This window comes from Leucopleurus acutus, assembly GCF_964270905.1.
Source record: "Leucopleurus acutus genome assembly, chromosome: 2".
Taxonomy (NCBI): domain Eukaryota; kingdom Metazoa; phylum Chordata; class Mammalia; order Artiodactyla; family Delphinidae; genus Leucopleurus; species Leucopleurus acutus.
Genome location: NC_139143.1, coordinates 74,498,068 through 74,518,703, shown reverse-complemented (window position 1 = coordinate 74,518,703; position 20,636 = coordinate 74,498,068). Strand labels below are relative to the sequence as shown.

Here is a 20,636-nt window from a genome sequence, read left to right as displayed (position 1 = left end):
ATACCACTTGGTGTTACAGTTTGTAGCAGTTTCCCTTAACATCTGGCGTATTAATATTTGATTGCATTACGCTCATTTTCTCTCACTTGGTTGAGGGAATTATATGCCTTAAACAGTACTTGCCTGGCGAAAAGCCAGAAGCAATTTCTGGTGACTCTGTACAGGGCAAGATAGGAGGAAAACTACATGTTAAAAGCCAGGAAGATACTGGGCTGCAAAGCAATGACGAAAAAAGAAAGCGAGGCCCTGACTCACTTAGAAGCAGTGGGGAAAAGTCTATGTTCGCAGCATCTTTGTTTGCTCCCTGTCAGTCAAATGCAGGCTGGATGTAGGCAGGTTAATAGAGCCTGTCCCTACCTGATGATGTATCCTCTTCCTCCATCACCTGGGGGAGAAACACACTCTGTCTCCCCACATCCCTGATATTTCCAAGTGTCGAAGACCATGTGAGGTCACTGGACCTTCATTTAAATCACAAGATCCCTGAACCTAGGTGCAAGTATGCCAGCTGTGGGCAAGAGTTCACTCCTCATGGCACACAGGCAGAAAACAGGTGGCCTGTAGCAACTCTTAAAAGTAATAATAGGGCTTCCCTGGTGGCGCAGTGGTTGAGAGTCCACCTGCCGATGCAGGGGACACGGGTTCGTACCCTGGTCTGGGAAGATCCCACATGATGCGGAGCGGCTGGGCCCGTGAGCCATGGCTGCTGAGCCTGCGCGTCTGGAGCCTGTGCTCCGCAACGGGAGAAGCCACAACGGTGAGAGGCCCGCATACCGCAAAAAAAAAAAAAAAAAAAAAAAAAAAAAGTAATAATAATAACATATAAAATATTAAGGTATTGAGGTGTTAATTCATGTTTTCCTCTACTTATAGATTTTCTTCTGACTTTCAAGAAGGTAGCTGGGCATTTGTGCTTTCTTACCTCTGAGGGAGTTGTGTTGTGAGGCCAAAAGCAGGTATTGATGGAAGATGGTATCCCATTTCTGGCCTTTGTTTTCCAAGACCCTAAACTCACTGGGGAGATATGCTCGCTTCGTCCGAAAGAGAAGGATTGCTTTTGATGAGTGAGTGGTAAAGGAAGAGGCAGAAAAACAGAGAGGGAAAATAGGGAATCCCTACGACAAGGTCAGAAGACTGTGGTTTAGGGTTCTCTAACTAATTGACACCCCACTCTCCCCTGTCACACACATCTTTGTGGGACTCCAGGGAGGTGGGAGGATCACAGAGGGGGATAGTTATATGCTGCCCATAATGAGACTTTGCCCTTAGCCCCAGAGCTCCCAGCTTCACCCAAGCTGATACCCAGACCCAAGCAAGAGTTCCTGGAATGACTTTAAGGCACTGTGATGCTTCAAACAAGAAAGATATAAATAATGATATATCCATTTAAAAATTGTTCAAAAGCCAGCCACCTCTAAGAGTGAAAAAGCCCTCACCAAAAAAAAGGGAGGGTTCAGGAGAACTTACTAACCGTATGGTGATAAAAACATGGAAATAGTGAACTAAATGTGGCCAACTTTCCATTGCTGAAGAAAATTCGTCAAGAAAAGACAAAACCAGCTGTTTTGAATAACAGCTAAGTCATATGACATCTGGATCTGTCCAGATGATTTCATAAGATACTTTCCAGATCTTGAGTCCATTATTATAGTCACAAGCAGCATGCTGGATTGTGTTCAATCTCTCCCTGACCTTGGCAGAGACAATTCCAACTCCTAAGTGTGGCAAAACTCCCGTCTCAGGTTATATAACTGGAAGAGTTTGCAAAGCAAGTAGGATTCGGGTCAAAGAGGCTGTTCCCAGAGAGAAAGTGAAGTGAAACATGGAGGTATTCCCCAGAGAATGTAGCTAATGCCAAAACTAAGCAATTTTTCCTAAAAGGCAATAGACAGTATAGCACAGTGGTTAAGGGCATGAATGTTGAAGTCAAAGTAACCAGATTTATCTTACTACATGTGTGACTTTTGGCAAATTTCTAAGCCTCAGTTTTCTCATCTGTAAATTGGAGATGATAATGGTACCTACCTCAAAAGGTTCTGATGATGATGAAATTAGTTATTATATGTGAAGCACTTACAGTAATGCCTAGCACATTGACAATGCACTCCATAAATGACAGGGTGTATTATTTACTATTATTATTATTATTAATTATTATTATCTTACAGAAAATCCTGTGCCAATGAAGGAACATTTACACACAAAAAAGCCTATAACATATTATGTAACATTAGGAAGGAAATTTAGGAAAGAAACAGTAAACATGGTAACATTTGCCCTTAACTAAACCCTATTTTCAGCTCAGTCACTAATTTGCTTGGTGATCTTAAGAAAGTTATTTGAGTTCTCTTGTCTTCAGTGAAAAATAAGAAAAGAGAGAGAGGAAGGAAGGAAGGAAGGGAGGGAGGGAGGAAGGAAGGAAACAACTTTAGTGAGAAAAGCTCTAATATCTTCTCTAGCTATTATAAACTAAGACTTCAAGATCATCACAGTCCACATCTCGAGAAAATAAATGAGAAAGCGAGGACCTGAGCTGTGAAACGACTTGTAAATAGTACCACAGATTCCTTTTCTATTCCGTCCCCCTTCCCAACATCCCATGTTTACCTGTAATTACAATATTCTCCTTCCCATAATTTATAAACTCTCTGATTCACATTAAACTGTTTGTCTTCTTCATTCCCTGTAGATACTCTATCACAAATGTTGTTCTTTCTTCCTAGAAAATTCTTTTAAATGTGCCTTTTCCTCTCCATATCTAAATTTAGCATCTTTCTCCAGGCCTGAGTTACTAGGACATCCCACCTTACCATTTCCTTCTTCCTACTTGAATACATCCTGCACTCACTACCAGAGTACAAACACTTTCCTACTTGCTTGTAATGGCTTTCTATTATTTACCATGAAGTTTCTCAAACTTGAATATATACCCCAATCACCAGAAGGTCTGGTTAAAACACAGATTTCTCAGCCCCATCCCAGAGTTTCTCATTCAAGAGGTCAGAAGCGGGACCGGAGAATTTATATCTCTGGTCCCAGGACCACACTTCTGAGAACTGCTGATCAACTGATTCAGTTTCAAACATCACTTTCTTGCTTCCAAAGTCCTCCACTTCTAAGCTTATTTCCCTTGGCTCCCCATAACTACTTGTATACCTAGTCCCATTGGCTTCCTCCTTAACCTGCCTCCTGACTGCCACCCATATGACAATTAAAACTATTCTAATGCTCTAGGACCAGAAAAATCTCACTTTTTTCCTGAAACCTCTGTAACTGCAAAAACCTAGAGTGCTTTCTCTCTCCTCTAACATAAGATCCTCTGTTTTGTGATCATATTTAATGGACCTTACAGAGCTTTTAATTTGCCCTACCCTTATTTTAAAAGTAGAAAAATTGAGGTTTGTGTAAATTAGAATATTTTTCGAAGATCTCATACGATGTTATTCTTAGATTTCTAGTAAGTTGCAGAGCAAGGGATAGAATGCTTTCCTTCCGCTAAAGTTATGGACAGCACATTTTCACCCAATTACTCTACTTTCTCGTGAATGCGTGTCTAAGAGTTCCATGTGTATGTACTCCCAGTGAGATAACAAGCCCATTGAGGGTGGGTACCATATTTTACTTCTTTGATCTCCCAGAGAATCTAGAAAATAACTTTAAAGTTGCTTTAACTCCTAGGATGGTATAGAGGATAAAAGTACAGTTCTATACTGCTTTCGTTTATATTCCAACTCTTACTTCCTAGTGGAGTGACTTTGGGCAAGTTACTTAAATTCTAAGCTTCCAATTGTCTATGTAAAATAGTGACAATATAGTTCCTACCTCACATATATATTATGGAGCTAAATACGTTAAGGCATTAAAGTGTTTAGAAGAGCAATTAGCACACAGTAAATATTCCCTAAAAGTTACCTATTATTATTACTGTTCTACTGTATTTGTCCTACTATCCTATCACAGCATCTTGCACATGGGTGTTGGGTAATGTTTATTGAATAAATAGAATAGAATAGAACTCAACAAAGATCTTTTTGACTGACATGCGAGATAAGCTCCTTTCAGAAAGTCTCTACCTGGAAATAATGCAACTAACTCTGAAAGCATAGAGGATATACATTTCTGGACAGCACTCCTACAGAGAGACAAAGAAAGCAAATTTGGAGACCTCTGCTGCTGCCTAGCTCAGCTCAGAGTTACATTATAATATCACCAGCCTTGTGCTGCTATTTTAAAATAAAAAGTATTTTAAAAAAAAAAGTATTGTTTTTCCCAAGCACTGGCTACTCCCTACTCAAGGATTCCCATGGAAATTGAGATAATTCCCATGCTTTTATGGCCTGTCTCTTACATAGTCATCACTCAGAGTAGGTTATTAGGAGTAAGGAAAGAGACAGTGGAGGAACAAGACAGACAGGGTAGAAGTCTTTTTTCCCTTTGACCTTAAATTCTGTGTCTTATTCAAAATATTGTTGGCAGGATATCTGGACTTTCTGTAATTCAGTTTGGAAGCCAGATAATGAACAGTGGGAAACTGGTCTTCAAGTTGAGGAAGACAGAAATTTGTGGTTTATTTTGAGCTCCAAAGGTGGAGAGGTCAGAAGGCATTCTCATGAGAGCCTCTCTGAACACTGGTGTGACCCATAGCCTTTGAACATCTCCATCTCATTCTGTGTTAAATTATAAAGAAAGACTTTCTAGAATGAAGTTTCTAGTTGTACATGGACTCTAGTTGTTTTGTATCTTATAAAAGCAGGAAATAAAAGTGGTAATAAAGGGTATCGGAAAAGAGGGAAAGAAAGAGTAGTAAAGTAAAATTTACCTAAACCTTAATCAACGTGAACATATATTACATCACTTAATAAAACTACAGTTCCCAAAACTTAACGTGTCTGCTGGCAATGAATTTATATAATAGATACAAGTTCGTTGCCTTGAATAATCAGAACACTTGGTCAACATTTATCTTTGCCAAATTATTATGTGTTGAGCAAAATAATGACATAACGATGAAGAATAAGAGGACCTTTACTTGTCTGAAGTACAGAATTATATTTCAAACCATTTCTTCTCTCCCTCCCTTAACATAATGTAACAATACCTTATTATTCTCAAGATTTCTATTTTCAAGAATTATCTATTTATTGCTTCATAAATTCACTTATCCATTCACTTATCAGACTCTAATAGAGCAACCACACTTTGTCAGGCACTGTACCAGATAGTATGAGGAGTGCTTTACAAAATTAATAAGAGATTGTTCCAGACCTCAAGTAGTTCCCATTTTATAAAGAAGATATATGTACAGTTGTCACTCAGTATACTCAGAAGATTGGTTCCAGGACCCCTACTCCCCACAGATATAAAAATCTGCAAATGCTCAAACATTTTATTTTCATATAAAATGGTGTAGTACTTGCACATAACCTACACACATCCTCCTATGTACTTTAAATCATCTCTAGATTACGTATAGTACCTAATACAATATGCATGCCATGTAAATAGTTGTAAATACAATGTAAATGCTATCAAAATTGTTGCCAGCACGTAGCAGAACCAAGTTTTGCTTTTTGGAGCTTTCTTGATTTTTTTTCGCATGCCTTTGATCCCTGGTTGGTTGAATCTGCAGAACCCCCAGGGACGACGGGCCAACTACATACATAGTTTTATCTGGATGCGGCTATGACAGATAGAATGAGTCCCAGGTTTGAAATTGGCACCCCAGAACTCAGGCATGTGGAGTGTATTTTCTGACCTTGGGCTGGATATTTAACTTATCTGTGCTTCTTTATCGGTAAAATAGTATTGCTGAAAACATCTACCTTGCAGGGTTAGACTAAGAATTAAATTAGATAATGTCAAATACCTAACCAAAGTTGAATCTGAGGGAAGTTGGTTAAGAAGTGATAAGAAATACAGGGATGATGAAAAAGTTCTGTGAGAGTTCAAGGGATGCATTGTTAGCTTCTCCATGAAGGAGAAAGGAGAAGGCTTCTCAGAAGGGTTGAGATTTGGGGATGTATGATTTGGTTGGAATCCTGTGTGAGCAGGGAGGAGAGGGTATTGGTTGGATCCCAAAGCAGCTGCTCTCTTCCTGTCTTTCTCCCAGCTCCCCAGGGATCCTTCCAAAAGTTTAATATGGAAGTCCCCATCTTCCTAATATGTTTTCTAAAAATTCCAAAGATGCTTTCAAGGTCCATGCATATGTCACAGGTCAATGCATATGTCATTGCATTCCACGCAATGCTGAAAACTTCTCTCCAGCATTCTTATAGCATTCTCTCATTTTTCTCCCAATGAGCAATGAATTCTGACCTGTGGCACTCACACATCAAGGCTTGGTGAACAGGGATTCTTCCAATTGTGTGGTTATTGGGATAGGAGTTACTAAGTTAGAAGTTTGGGTTCTGGGTGGGGACAGGGTCCAAGAACCAAGCAGATGGTCACCTAGCTGCTGTGCTGCAAGAAAGATGCAAAGCAGCTGTCTTTGAACTGAGCTCTCTCCTCTAGATTGAACACATAGCAATCTTAGACAAATGCAAATGTAACTTTATGTATTGCAGATGCAAATCACAGCTGATAGGAGACCGTCAGCTATAAAATGGAACAAGAGAAAAAAGACCTGAGAATTTGGGGAAGCAGGCCCAGAGAGTGTGCTAGGGACGTCCCACAGAAAAAAGAAGGAAAGAACAATGCCTTCTATAGGGCAAGTATCTAGTTAACCCTTTGAAGTGTAGCCTGCACCTGAGAAATTTTCAATTAAGATGACAGAAGAATGGCCTGCAGAGCATAGAAACAGGCATAGAAGGAGAGGGGGAGCGAGTCACGTGACAGAAGTTTCATTCTCATGTCTCCCTTGGTGGTAGGCTAAATAATAACTCCCCAAGATGTCTGCATTCTAATCCCTGGGACATGTGGCTATGTTGCCTTATGTGGCAAAAGGAATTTTGCAGATGTGATAAAGTTAAGGATCTTTAGGTAGAGAGATTATTCTGGATTATCTGGGTGGGCCCAGTGTAATCACAAGGGTCCTTGTAAGGGGAAGGCAAGAGGGTCAGGGTCTGAAAGCAATGTGTCAATGGAAGCAGACTGAGAGAGATTGGAAGAAGCTACACTGCCGGCTTTGAAGGTCAAGGATGGAACCATGAGACAAGGAATGTAGCTGTCTTCCAGATGTCAGACCAAGCAAGAAAATGACTCCTTCCCTAGACCCGCCAGAAAGAATGTAGCCCTAGGACCCATCTTGGACGTCTACTTTCCGGAACTATATGAGAATAAATGTGCATTGTTGTAAGCCATTAAGCTTCTGGCAGTTGTTACAGCAGCAACAGGAACCAAATATATCCTCTCTTAGCTTCTGTTTTTCAGACTTGATTCACGACAGAAAATAGACTTAAGGCAGTCAGACTGTCTTCTCATCCCCATTCTATTTTCTATTTTCAGTTAACAGCTAATCTCAATTCTTTTCACCTTTACGGAATGGTCTATATTTCAGCTTTAGCTTTCTGAATTTCCTCCCTAGACCAGCTATTCTTTTCTAATCTTTCTCCTTCTCTCCCAGCCCCAGGAGCTCAAACCAGACACAGCATTCTATAGGCTTCGGTTTCATGGCATAGCTAGCTAGGAGTTATTCCCTAGAGTCCTGCATTTTGTAGTTACAGTTGGGTTTTTTTTTTGAAATCAAATTAATTTAGTAACTATAAAACTATCAGGAAAGTCAGGATAAGGTGTTCTGACTTGACAATATCTAAGAATTCCTAAAGGAGAAGACCTGAGTTCAGAGGAAAAAACTCATTACCTACTCCTAAAAAGAATATCCCCTCTAGGCTACCAAATTCTGTCAATAGTCCATTTATTCCATCAACACCCAGGCTCAGAGGGGTTATCTGTGATCCCCCTTCTCTCCTGCTTCCTGTCACCTATTTTTCTCATTTGCTTTTTAACGTTCCACGCAATGGGCCCTTCCATTTGAGTCCCACTTCCATATGTCCTGTTTAGCTCTGTAGGGAGATGAAGGTAGTTTAGGATGCTTTCCAGTTCCCTGCTCTGGCCCCATTCTGAGACATGGCTGCAAGGGTATCCCAACATGAAAATAACTAAGAAACATCACCCACTTAGAAAAAGTACATGTTCCCCAGCTAACTAAATGGTTTACTCAACCCATATAATGCATAACCCTATTTAGTGTTTATAACAACCCTGAGGGAGGTATAAATGTTATTCCCATCTTGCAGATGGGAAAACTGAGTCACAGAGAAATTAGGTGATTTGCCCAAAAATCATCCAGTAAATGACAGTGGTAGGAGTCACACCCAATCTCACTTCAGCTCCTGAGCTCTTAATTACTATGCAACACCTCTCTCATGTGTTCAGATGTTGTAATTGGCAGTTGTAGGCATCTGGTAAATAGAAATTTTGTTCCAAATCATTTTTTTTCTTAAAGACTACTGTTTGTTTCCTAATCAAAACCTTTTGAAAGATGGTGTCTATGGAAGAATAAATATCTTAAAAGTGAAGACACAAAATTCATGCCATTAAAGTTCATCAGATAAAATAAAATGAAGGTGATATGGAAATCCAGAGACCTTGAATTATCTCCAACTCTAACCAGCTATGTGGTCTTGGACAAGTCACCAAAGAGTTTGGACATGTTTTCTCATCTATAAGAGAAGGAATTTGTCTGTGACACTGATCCTGTTCTCATTCTGTGATTCTAAGCTGGTCACCTTAGAGAAGGGGAAAAAAAAATCACATCCCACCTCAAGGGGCAGAGTCTATGATTTCGAGTCACCAGACCTTTATCATGTGTATGTGTGTGATCAGAACTGTGCTAGGTACTCAATTCTATACTGTCACAATTGTCCACTGTCTTTGCTAATCTTGTCTTTTTCATGCTCTTAAACTGGTATCCATTTAATAAAATATTAAAATAAGTAGCTAATGAGAGTTACATATTCCTTTCCCTCAGCTGCAGTCCAGCCATCTGCACTCACATTTCAGCATAATTGCAAACATCAAGGCCCTGTCTGAACCAGGAAGGGAGACAAAGGTTAAGTTATTCTCAGAGGATCTGGAAGATAAATGTTAGAGGGCAATTAAAAAATTTTTAAAGGCTTTTTGAACTATCAAATTACAATTTTGAGAAAATCTCAACTTACAGAAAGTTTTTTTCTTCACTGTTGTCTGCTAAAGGAAAAGTGTAAAATTCAACCTGTGAAGGGAGGAAAAAAAATCCCCACTGATTTACATTCATCTATATGAAAAAAAAATTGCTTCCTCCTAGCCAGCTCAGACACTTTCAAGCTGTCTGTGTGAATCTCTGATTTCAACAAACAGTCCATCTTTTTTCCAAGTCATAAAAAATATCAGGTGTGTGTGTGTGTGTACATGTGCACATGCATGCATGTGTGTGTGTTCAAGTGACATACTGTTTTAGACTTGGGGGACTCAGAAACAAAGTCCAATACTCTGACGGCTTGTTATTCAGAAAGCACCAGACCTTAGATAGGGGGCTCTCCTGGGAAAGTCTTCAGTGTGACCTGCACTGTTGACCTTATCCTAAAGTGCACAGGTCATTCAGTCCCATGTTCCTGTAGACCCAGGTATCTCTTGTAAACTATTACTTAAAATGTTACCAAAATACAACAAACTACTTTGTTAATGAGACATCTTGATTCTTTCTAAACTTCCTGAATCCCCACAGACAAGTGCCTCATCAAGAAACAGATGGTTTGCACAAAAAAATATCAAAAAGTAGTAGCTTGACAAAAACAGCTCCACACACTTCAGTACCAATAATGATCACTTACACAGAAGAGCACTTCACATGTTTTTCAGGTATTTTACTTCATGTTTCATATCTTCCTCAGACTCTAATATGATAGTTCCCACAACTTTCTAGAATGTAAAATTTAGGAATCTGAGTGACATTTTGTCCAGATGGGTTAGGAATTGTCTTGAGAAGTGTCTGGGGAAGCAGTTGGAAAAGAGAAAGGAAAGCATGTAGAATACAGAATAATGGTCTTAGCCTTATTTGCTATTTGTGAAGCCAGCTGATTATCAAGTATCTACTGTCCAAAGTGTTCAAAGACTGCTTAGCTGAATCTTTTCAACCCTGAAATATTTCCTTTTTGAAGGAGAAAAAAAATGTCAGGGCAAGGTATTTTATCTCAGCATGGCAACTGAATAGAATGCTTTGCAAAGAAATACCTTGTCTGGACTTTCCAGGAGAACGATGGTCAGGGTGAGTAAGCTCGAAGTCGCGTGTGCATTAGTTGGGTTGGTGGTGCATATATCCTATGATTAGGCTGGCCACATCTACAGATTTTCTAGGAAAGACCCAATTTCTAATGCCTGGTCTAGAGGCAGGCTATATGTCCTCATTCTAGTCAGAAATTGCAGTCACTGTGCATATTTGTGTCTGACATGGATGCATGTAGTCAGAGGCAGTCTTCATGCCACTTGAGGAATTGTCTATACTCCAGTATCCACTCAACTGGTAGATGAAAATTGGTTAATTATGTAAAAGCCTAGAAACCCCAATTCACCCTTCTTATTCCAGCCTCAAGGATGGAAACTCTTTCACTGTTAAGTTGATGGATGAGTTTCCTTCTGGGCAGCATTCAGAAGGGCATGAGCGGACCACAGTTTCCACTGACTGAAGAAACACGGGACCTAGCGTGAAAGCAGTCAAGGCGGGCACTGCATACCCAAGGTGAGGCGTGTCTGTGTCCTTATTTCACTTTTCCTCCCTGCCCTCAAGGAAGTTATACTCTTGAGATAAGAGAGAACTAAATTAACTGTAAACAAAATACAGTGACCCTTGAACAACAGGGGTTTGACCGGCATAGGTCCACTTTTATGTGGATTTTTTCAATAGTAAATACTACAGTACTACACCATTCAGCAGATGCAGAACCATGGATACGAAGGAGCCAGTGGATTTTCCATTCCAAAGAGGGTTGGTCCCCCAACGCCCCGAGTTGTTCAAGGGTCAATTGTACAAGAATCATAGACTGTTATAATCCATGATCTTTGAACCTAATTCACCCTCGAATTTTACAAGAAACTGAAACCATCTGTTCCTTTCATGGAATTTGACAAAATAAAAAGAGTCACCTTCCACTACTTATAAATATATGTTTTTCACAAACTGGGAGTTTAGTCTGAATTTCATACAAGCATTTTTAAGACATCTAGGGTACTGAATTTAGTCCATTGAGATCCTAAGTGACTGGAAGAATATTTCACACTTTTAATCACTGTTTTCAAGCTACATCCAGAAGTTAGTTTCTGGGCCTTCCTGTAGGACTTGGGAAGAGCTGGAAAATTAAAATAAAAATACAATCTTTCTTCAGAGTACACGGTGTCCAAATCAAGAACAATGAAGTAGTGGAGCTAGAAGGAGGGAAGAGGATCATATAATTGATTTCTCACCTTTTACAAATACAGTAATGAGGCCTGGGGAGGGAACTGACTCATAACTCACCCTCTGCTATTTAGTAGAAGCCAAGTTTACAGCTGACCCTGGATTCCCCACCCACATGTTACATAGCCTTTTATACTTAAATCTAAAAATTCTGTGTTCTACAAATAAATTGCAAGGAAAAAAGAAATAAAAGACCGGAAGCCCATTGATTAGGAAAGATATAAGAGGCTCTCGACCAATCGCAATGTGTGACCCTGGGGTTTATGTGGTGTTGGTGCCTGGATGGTGACTTGGGGTTACTCTTTCAGTTTTTTTTTTTTTTTTTTTTTTGCGGTACGCGGGCCTCTCACTGTTGTGGCCTCTCCCATTGCGGAGCACAGGCTCCGGACGCGCAGGCTCAGCGGCCATGGCTCACGGGCCCAGCCGCTCTGCGGCATGTGGGATCTTCCCGGACCAGGGCACGAACCCGTGTCCCCTGCATCGGCAGGCGGACTCTCAACCACTGCGCCACCAGGGAAGCCCTACTCTTTCAGTTTTAAAAGAGTAGGGTGGTTGCATGTGAATCTGTTCAACAGTGCCTCAGGGAAGACAGCTTAGTCTCCTCACTGTTGTGAAGTAAAAAAGCAGAAAAAGGATCTGTGCCCCAGCGGCTTCCAGCTCCAGGCATGGTGTGCGCTGCACACAGTAGGATCTTAGTAAACATGATTTGATGTGGAGGAGCCGGTGGTTCTGCAGTCACTTAAGGGATGTGAAAGGTGGGTGAAAGGGCACTGGAGACAAACCCCTCAGATCATCTTGTTTATGAACCGTGGATGCCTCACCGCACTCTACCAAGCAGCTCCAAATTAAGACGGCTAAAGTGCCCCCACCAGATAGAAGGCACTGGTCTCTCAGTCTTTCTGGGACCTTAAAGTGCTTTTGCAATAAGTGCTTTTCCATAACTAGAGCCCAATTAATTGTAGAAAGAAGTAGAAATTGCATCTTTGGGACTGGTTATGTTCTTATCAGTCTAATAATAAAATTTAACAGTAGTCCAAAAAAAAAAAAAATGTGTGACCCTCATTTGGACCCTGAGGGGTCAAACAATCCAACTGCAAAAAGGTCATTGAGGATATTTGGATGCTTACTGACTATTTAAAGATATTAAAGAATTGTTAACCTTTCAGTATAATCGTGGTTTTTAATGTCTTTTAATGTTTTGTAAAGAGCTTTTAAACGGGATACTTGCTGAAAGAATTATGGGCAAAATCGTAAAAATACTGTATTATTATACAAACTCATCATCATTATTATTTTTTTAATGAGGCTATGATGAGGAAGGAGGAAAAGAAATAAGCTTTATGAAAAGCCATGGCTCAGGGTTTCCACCACCTCTCCCACCACCTCTGCTGCTTCAGAACCTGCCGCCGCTGCAGCTGCTGCCGCCGCCTCCTTCTCTGGCCTCTCCGCCACCTCCACAGGACCCAGGCCCTCTGTTCTTGAGAGGAAGCTGTATTCGGTCTCCCTTGCGGGCCCGGGGCCCAGCCATGACAGACAGCGGGGGAGGTGGAGGCACCGGCATGGTGGGTGGCGGCCCCATCCACCCATCCTCACTGCTTCCTGGAGACCCGCAGCTCATAGCGCTCATCCTGGAGCAGCTCAAGAGCCGGGGCCTGATTGATAGATTTCACCGGGACTGCCTGGCCGACGTGGACACCAAGCCAGCTTACCAAAACCTGAGGCAGAATGTGGATAATTTTGTGTCAACACATCTGGAGAAGCAGGAATGGAATCCTACGATGAACAAAAACCAATTGCGAAATGGTCTGAGGCAGAGTGTGGTATAGTCAGGGATGCTGGAAGCTGGAGTGGACAGAATTATTTACCAGATGGTGGATCCCAAGCTAAACCACATCTTCAGGCCACAGACAGAACGAGCAATTCATGAGTTCCTGGCAGCCCAGAGAAAAGAAGCTGTGCCAGCACCCCCTGCAGAGCCTGAAAGCCAGGACCCTCCAGCCCCATCCCAGGACGCTTCCTAAGAATAGACCTGACACATTTTGGAAGCTCCATTGAATTCATGGTGAAGAATTGGATTCAGTTACATAAGAGTACAACTTCAGAATGAAGACAGGCCAAGGTCATCACTGACTTCAAGATGCAACGTTGACTGTGAGGCGGTGTCCAGATAAATTAGGGAGCAAGTGGGCCAGTAGGAGAGTTGACCATGTGGGCCCCCATATTGTGCTGCCATCTGGCCAGCCTGTCCAGGGGATGACCCCCAGTAGACACTACAGATATATTAAGAAACACTACCTCAACTCGGGGTTGTCCTGAAACGAACCTTTGTACTTGAACTTAGAAACTGTGTGTGAATTTTAGGGTTTGTGCGTGGGGATAAGCAAAAGCTATAATGAAGGAACATAACCAGTCCCAAAGATGCAATTTCAAAGAATGACACTAAAGGTTCGCCAGGAGTAAACATTGGACAATGCTTATTTGATACTCTTTCTCAGAGTTGTACAAGTCATTAGCAGCAAATAGCTTTAAGATCTTTGTGACCCTCTTGTGCATGACTTTTTGTATCTTCCATTTCCTCTCCCCTGTAAGGTGTCAAAACATGGGACCTTAGAATGCATGAGAAAATGTAGACTTAGATGTACGGAAAAAACATTTGCAGGCTCTCTGTCCAAGGCTTCTTCCTATCCTACAAGGGCTAGTGAGTCTTGGGTGTGTTTATTTTATTCTCATGTTTGCGTTTTTTAGAAGGTGAATAATTAATAAGTGGCTTAAGTTTTGTAATTAAATCATTTGATACTCTGGGAAAAAAAAAGCCGTGGCACATAACTGAAATTTAAATGTTGTTTTTCTGACTACCTATAAAGATGGAAAGAAGGATGGAAGGAAATTAAGTATTTATAAGGGTCTGCCTACTAAAAATTAGTTACCTTATATACATTATTTCATTTATTTTTTATAGCATCTCTCCCCAACAAGATAAATATCCTCATTTATGGATAAGGAATGAAAGCCAGAGAGGTTTCGTTTCTGGAGTTTATACAACTAAGGAAGTAATAGAGGTGCAGTTACCACCTCCATGTTTTTTTCACTCCACCACATTGCTGATGTTAAGGTAGGGGATAGACTGTGAACTTACATCCTTCCTTACTCTGGGTTTTCTTTAATATCCCTAAAATGTGTAACCTTAGGAGTTACTTTCTCAGTGAAAAACAATCAGGCTTTCACTGTCTTTATCCTCTGGGTGACTCAGCCTTTAAAATAGGGGGCAGGTTTAATGTTATCTGAGACTCCATTCGAATGAACTTTAAAGGAAGAAAGAGATAGGAACCTGTTATCTTCTGGCCTCCAGCCATATTCTGGTTCCTGTTACTAATGATTGATCCTGACTGAACTAATTAAAGTTTAGTTCCTTTGCTTTCTGGCCAGCAGGACAGACAAAAGCCATTAACACACAATCCCAGAAATATAAACTCCCTCCCTAGATAGCATCTATCCCATAATAGTGTGTAGTCCTTGTTAAAGAAGGAGAAACAAATTAGATAACCTTTCAGGTTAGCTTTCCAAACTTAAGATTCTGGGATCTAAAAGCGTTTTGAATTGATATCTGGTGTTTCAACGTAGCTCAGAGTAAATGAAAGAAAAAATAGGAAGAGGCAACAGAATACAGAATGTAATTCATTAAAGAAGCTGGGACAGTACTGCATGAGAAATAGCCAAAGTGATATAATTTCATGAGGTTCATCTTGCATTAGAAGCAAAAAAAGACTCAACTCTTTAGCTAGGTTTTCCTGATGAAATTATAGAAAAGCTTTCTTCCTCTCCCAGTCTCTTCCACTCTGCCCCCCCCAAACAGGAAGCCCTCTTTATTTTACAACATACACTCTTTATCCTATTGTAGCATAAAAAAGTCATTGCTCTTGTCCTTCTCAATCCCTTTGGAAGCAGAGAAAGCACCAGGACAACCTGGAAGCAGGTCTGTCTCCACTTGCTATAATAAATATTTGTGCATTCTTTTGACAAAGTATTTAAGTGCCTACTACGTGCCAAGTACAGATTGTCTTTTTAGTAATTGAAGTCTTTAGACAAAAGGGGGGAAAATCTTCTTCATGAACAGATCTTTTCAATCCTCACAGTTGGTGTGGATGGGCACTGGACAAGTTCCAAGGAAACAGTATGCAGGATGAGGTGCATGGGAGGTTAACTGTAGCTGGAAATCCAAAGTTCCCTCCTTGCTTGCATGAGAGAGACAATACAGACTGCACAAAGATGTCATAACATCAATCCCCTCTCACCTCCAAGCCTTTGCACATGCAGATGTGCCCCTTGGCCTGGGATGACTTCCTTCTCTTTCCTCTTCCTCTCTGGACCTGACCAACTCCTCAGTCCTTTCAGGCTTAGTTTATAAACCTCAGGCATCATCCCCTGTGATTTCTTAGTTTTCCATAGCTACCCAAAGCTCTATGAGCTCCCCACCCATTCCCCCCACTTTTGTGCTTCTTAGCACTTGGTGCATTTATTCCTCTACAGTGGATCTCAACACAGAGGGCTACTTTCTTCTTATTTATCTCCTTACGTGGACTGAAATTTCCCTGAGAGTTCTTTCACCCTTATACTTAAGGCAAGTATGGAGGTTGGAAAGGCAATCCAGAGAAACAATAGAAATTGTTTCATCAGTAAGAATTGAAACAAAGGTTTTTCTTAGGAACATCCCCTTGCTATTTTATTAAATAGTTTATTCACTTCCTTAAGATTGCAGGGTTTCACTGAAATGTTTGCAATTATGTCACAAGACTCTCTATCAGCAATAGCAAGCTTCAAATTCATACTTGTTCCCAGAAAGCATGATCCCAAACCCTACTATCTCTTTAGGCTTCTTTGATGATCCTGTGTCCATTCTGATTCATTTATCACTTATTCAAGTTCATTGCTACAGTCTTTAATTCACTAGGTGCTTATCTTTTCTCTATAATTGGTCCAAGGTTGTGCTCATGCCTTTGGAAAAAGCTGTATTAACTTAATCCTGTGGACTCAGGAGCCTTGACCCACTCTGTTTGTTGCTTCTGTGTGGCTTGACAACCTTACAAGATCAGTTGATTAGGTACTTTGCTACTCTAAATTATCCATACTTAGACCCACATAAATTGAAGAAGATGGGGAAAAACTGAATGTTTAGTAAAATGATAATAAACAACAAAACAAAACATCACTTTCCCCATTTACTTTCTATAGCTCCTGAAATTCCCAGCATTGCCACACACTTGAGGTGGCCAGAAGCCCCTGTGTGAACTATGGATTAAACACATTCCACAACTAGCAGCCTTTAGAATCTTAAACAGAAATCAGATGTAGGTCAGATATCTATAGAAGAGTTTGTGACACTTTATTAACAGCCCAGGGAAAATTCTTTGTCCGTAGCTGTCTTCATTACTCCTTTACTCCCCGTTTTTAGTTTAGTAGAGACTGTAAATTTGGTATCAGGAGTGGTCAACCCCGATGGACAAAAACAATAATAATCACACTGGTTGCTTTATATAATGGTGACAGCTTTGGGGGAATCACAATGATAACACTCTTTGTTTCAGAAGACTTCCATCTTTTTCCAAAGAGCAATATTTACTTTAAAAATTAAACTTGTTCAGAGAAATTCAAGACACTTAAAATAAAATGAATTTTTTAAAAGAAGCCTAAAATTCATAGCGGAAAATCACTGGTAAAAATAAGACTTTCAATTGACTCAACTCTTTCCTTTTCCATTGACTCTAAGATTCCCACCCATACAGCACAGGTTTCAATAGGCTAGAAGGTAAAAATTGTGGGGTGGGGGCCATTTATTGCCCAAATATTTGGATTATTGGTCTCTTTAAATATATAAAAAATGTGAGGTCAACTTTGAGTTTTAATGAGCAATAGTCTTAAAAATGTAAATAAATAGTAAAACAATAGTTTCTACAAATACGTCAAAGTTGACTCTGGCTTAATGCTTCCGTAAACACTGAGCAACGACTATTTTCCAAAGCTCCTCTTACATGAAGTAAATGTTGCTTTCTTGGAAGTCAGATTCTCACTGAGTAGATTGCTTCTGCCACAGCCATGATTTCAACACAGGGTTGAATTCTTGATGATTTTCATTAATTGGCTCCCAAACTTTTAGAGAGAAATAAATTAGGAAAAATTTTCCTTTACTTGCATCTCTCGCTAGTCACTGAAACCAGGTGTATTTCACCTTATTTAAACTACGTTATGATTAGAAAGGATGTTAGAGAACAGCTAATCCAACATTCATTTACTAAATAAGAAAATAAAATCCCAGGACAGTGAAATCACTTGCTCATGGACACAAATTAGTTAATGAGAAAACTAAGTCTGTTCTTTACTCCATAACCAGTATTCTTTCCACTATGAATAGAGCCAAGGAAGGCAGGTTTGGAAGGATTTATTCAAGTATCATGTTTCCCTTAGAGTGGACAGTTTTAGGTTCTTTCCATGAGAGTGTGCTAACAGCTCCCTAGCTCTACAATTCCACTTCTCCAAATCACTCATTACAGTCATTGGAAACATGACTATATTTGCAATGGTAACAGATCATGAAAAAAAATGTAATAGAACACAATAATCACAGGATTCTACCATATGCCTTAAAAGTTTCAGGCAATCTATGCAAAAAAGCTTGCTCCTTGGTCAGTCTATAATATACTGTGTGAACATTAGTTATATCCTGGAGCAGAAGAATTTCCTGTGAATTAAAAGATTTGTAAAGTGAATCAATAGCAATGTTGGTAGTGAATTAGTGAATCAGATATGAAACAGTTATAGGAATCAATGAAAGAAATGTGCAATCCATGTGCCTCAGTAAACATTATGCATATTTACAAAAACAAATCGGGCAATATTAGTAACAATGCCAAACTTTCAACAAACATTTATTGCTTTTTCACTAAATGCCAAGCAGTGGGTCATAGGATCACAAAATGACTGGCAGACCGATGTTAACAATCATTCTGAGGCAATAGTTCACCAATTAACAAGGTTAAGATTTACCCATTACATGAAAGTACCTGATTTCAAACAATAAGTGGGCTAAAGACATGTGTTAAAATTGTTGTAAAAGTCAAATCTGCAATTCTCAGAGTTGTAAAAATGGAAATGGAAAAAATTATGCATCGTCATGTTCAAGGAATTGCCTTTCACCCCTGTATTCCCCCTGTTTCTCAGGCTTTCTCTAGGGGGAAAGATAGGCTGATAAACAGTACCCAGCACTGAAACCTCTCTTCCCCCCTGAGGATGGTCCAATGGCCAATATTGCCCACCTAGTTACAATCTAGTCCTAGTCTAGTTACTTAAGTCCTACTTTACTTTTTTAAAAAGTATACACATCTTTCAAAAATAATCTGTGCTTTTTTTTTTTTTTTTTTTTAATCTGTGCTTTTGACAGCACAAAGTGAGAGAGGTCTTTATTTCCGGTCACTAGACAGTATTGTTGGAGACAAATTCCTTTGCTAGGATGTTATCTCTTTAAAAATTATTTTGAGATTATTTCTAGGGTCGAAGTCATCAAAAAGAAAACCTGAACTTGTAAGAGACAGAAGTACAGATCCATTGAACAACACAACCTTCTTAGGCAAACATTGACAGTGCCTTTAGGGATGAAGTTAGGCTGTACGAGGATCACCTTTATTTCCTTTAAATAATGTAGGATCAAACAAAATCTAATCAAATTCATTCTTAAGAACTAAGAAGAGGAGAAATATCCCTAATTCTCTGCATCAGGTAGGATTTCTGGGTTAAATTTTCTAACAAGTCAGATATTTGTTCTCCTCCTGTTTACTTAGTCTAGATACTTAGGATTCCCTCCAGAACATTGTCCAGTCTGAAGACAACCACAGAGCCTCAAAGATGCTCCTCTGTATCTAAAGAACAATGATAGCTAATAAATAATCTCTATGTCCCAAGGGCTGTCTTCCGTCCAGCAATCCAGCCCCTTCTATCTGATGGTATCCAGATACAAAGAACAATGAGAAGTCCTCTCTGCCTCATTGCAAATCTCAGTCTTCCTTTCTTATTCCATGTACATTAATAAAGGTTAACATTTACACATTTCTCATATGTGCCAGTGTTCTGAGCATTTTACGTACAGTAATTCAATCCTCATAACCAGCTAGTGAGGAAGATACTTAGTAGATCCATTTTTACCAGTAAGGAAACTGAGATACAGAGTTTAAATAAAATGTCCAACACCACACAAATAGTAAGTAATGTAGCCAGGATTCAAACCCAGGCAGTTTGATGTTGGAATCCATGCTCTTAACAATACACTTCTGAGTCTGAACAAGTGCTTATAAAATAGGCATCTCCTCAGAGGAAATGATGTTCTGGATATAAATGGTGTATGATATATCTCATATTGCATCAGTCTGCTAGCTCAGATCTTTCAAAACCTTGCCATTAACAGAGAGGAGGCAATTCCCAGTCTATAATCAACCACCTGTTTTGCCACAAACTACAGTGGCCCTCTATTGCCCCTGAGTATCCTCCCCTGAGAGAAGATTCTCCTTATCTCCACCTCTTAAGTCAAAATAACTCACCTTTCCAGGCATGAGTGGGGCAAGGCTGCAAGTCCTTTACACATTTTGGCAAATGGCTTAGGTCCTCAGCTTTGAGCACAAGTCCTTATCAGCAGAGCAAGTCTTTGAAAACTTCAAGTCCATCTGGGACTGCCTTTTTCTCTGAGGAATATATAGAGGCTCTTTCCCAGCCCTCTGTCACTCTGTGGACCAATCCAGAGCCTAAGAGGAAATTGCAGGCTGGAGAACAGCAGCAATTGTGTGGGAGTTGGAGGCTGGAATCTTTTCTCTGCTGCAGGCGCTGCTGCATTAGGCTTCCAACTGCTCTTATCAGAACACTTACTCTGCCAGGGCAAGGGGAGTCCCTAAACTGTGCACAAATCATTCATGTTTTAGCTCATAATTTTGAACCAACCACAGCAAAGATGTGGGCTTTGTTATGAAGCAGAGGGCCTTGGGCTAGTTCAGATATGTCAAAGTCGTAGATTGTTAGGACTGTAAGGGCCTTTGCAGATCATATAGCCCAACGTTGTTTCACAGTGGAGGAAACAGTGTTAGAGAAGTTCAGGGGACATGTACATGAGTCCCTATGATGTGCCAGGCACTCAGGTGGATGCTAGGAATTCAAAGAAGAAGGTACTCTCTGC

At 40.1% G+C, this 20,636-nt stretch overlaps 1 protein-coding gene across 1 annotated transcript in view; it reads right to left on the bottom strand.

The window, feature by feature from the left end:
- RGS5 (regulator of G protein signaling 5) overlaps window positions 1-20,123 on the bottom strand; it is a 48,044-nt gene extending 27,921 nt beyond the window's left edge. Inside the window, exon 1 of the mRNA XM_082865760.1 lies at window positions 20,011-20,123. Coding sequence (XP_082721886.1) covers window positions 20,011-20,054 — 44 coding nt within the window. The 5' untranslated portion in view covers window positions 20,055-20,123. The remainder of the gene's footprint in view (window positions 1-20,010) is intronic.
- Between the last annotated feature and the right edge of the window lie 513 nt (window positions 20,124-20,636).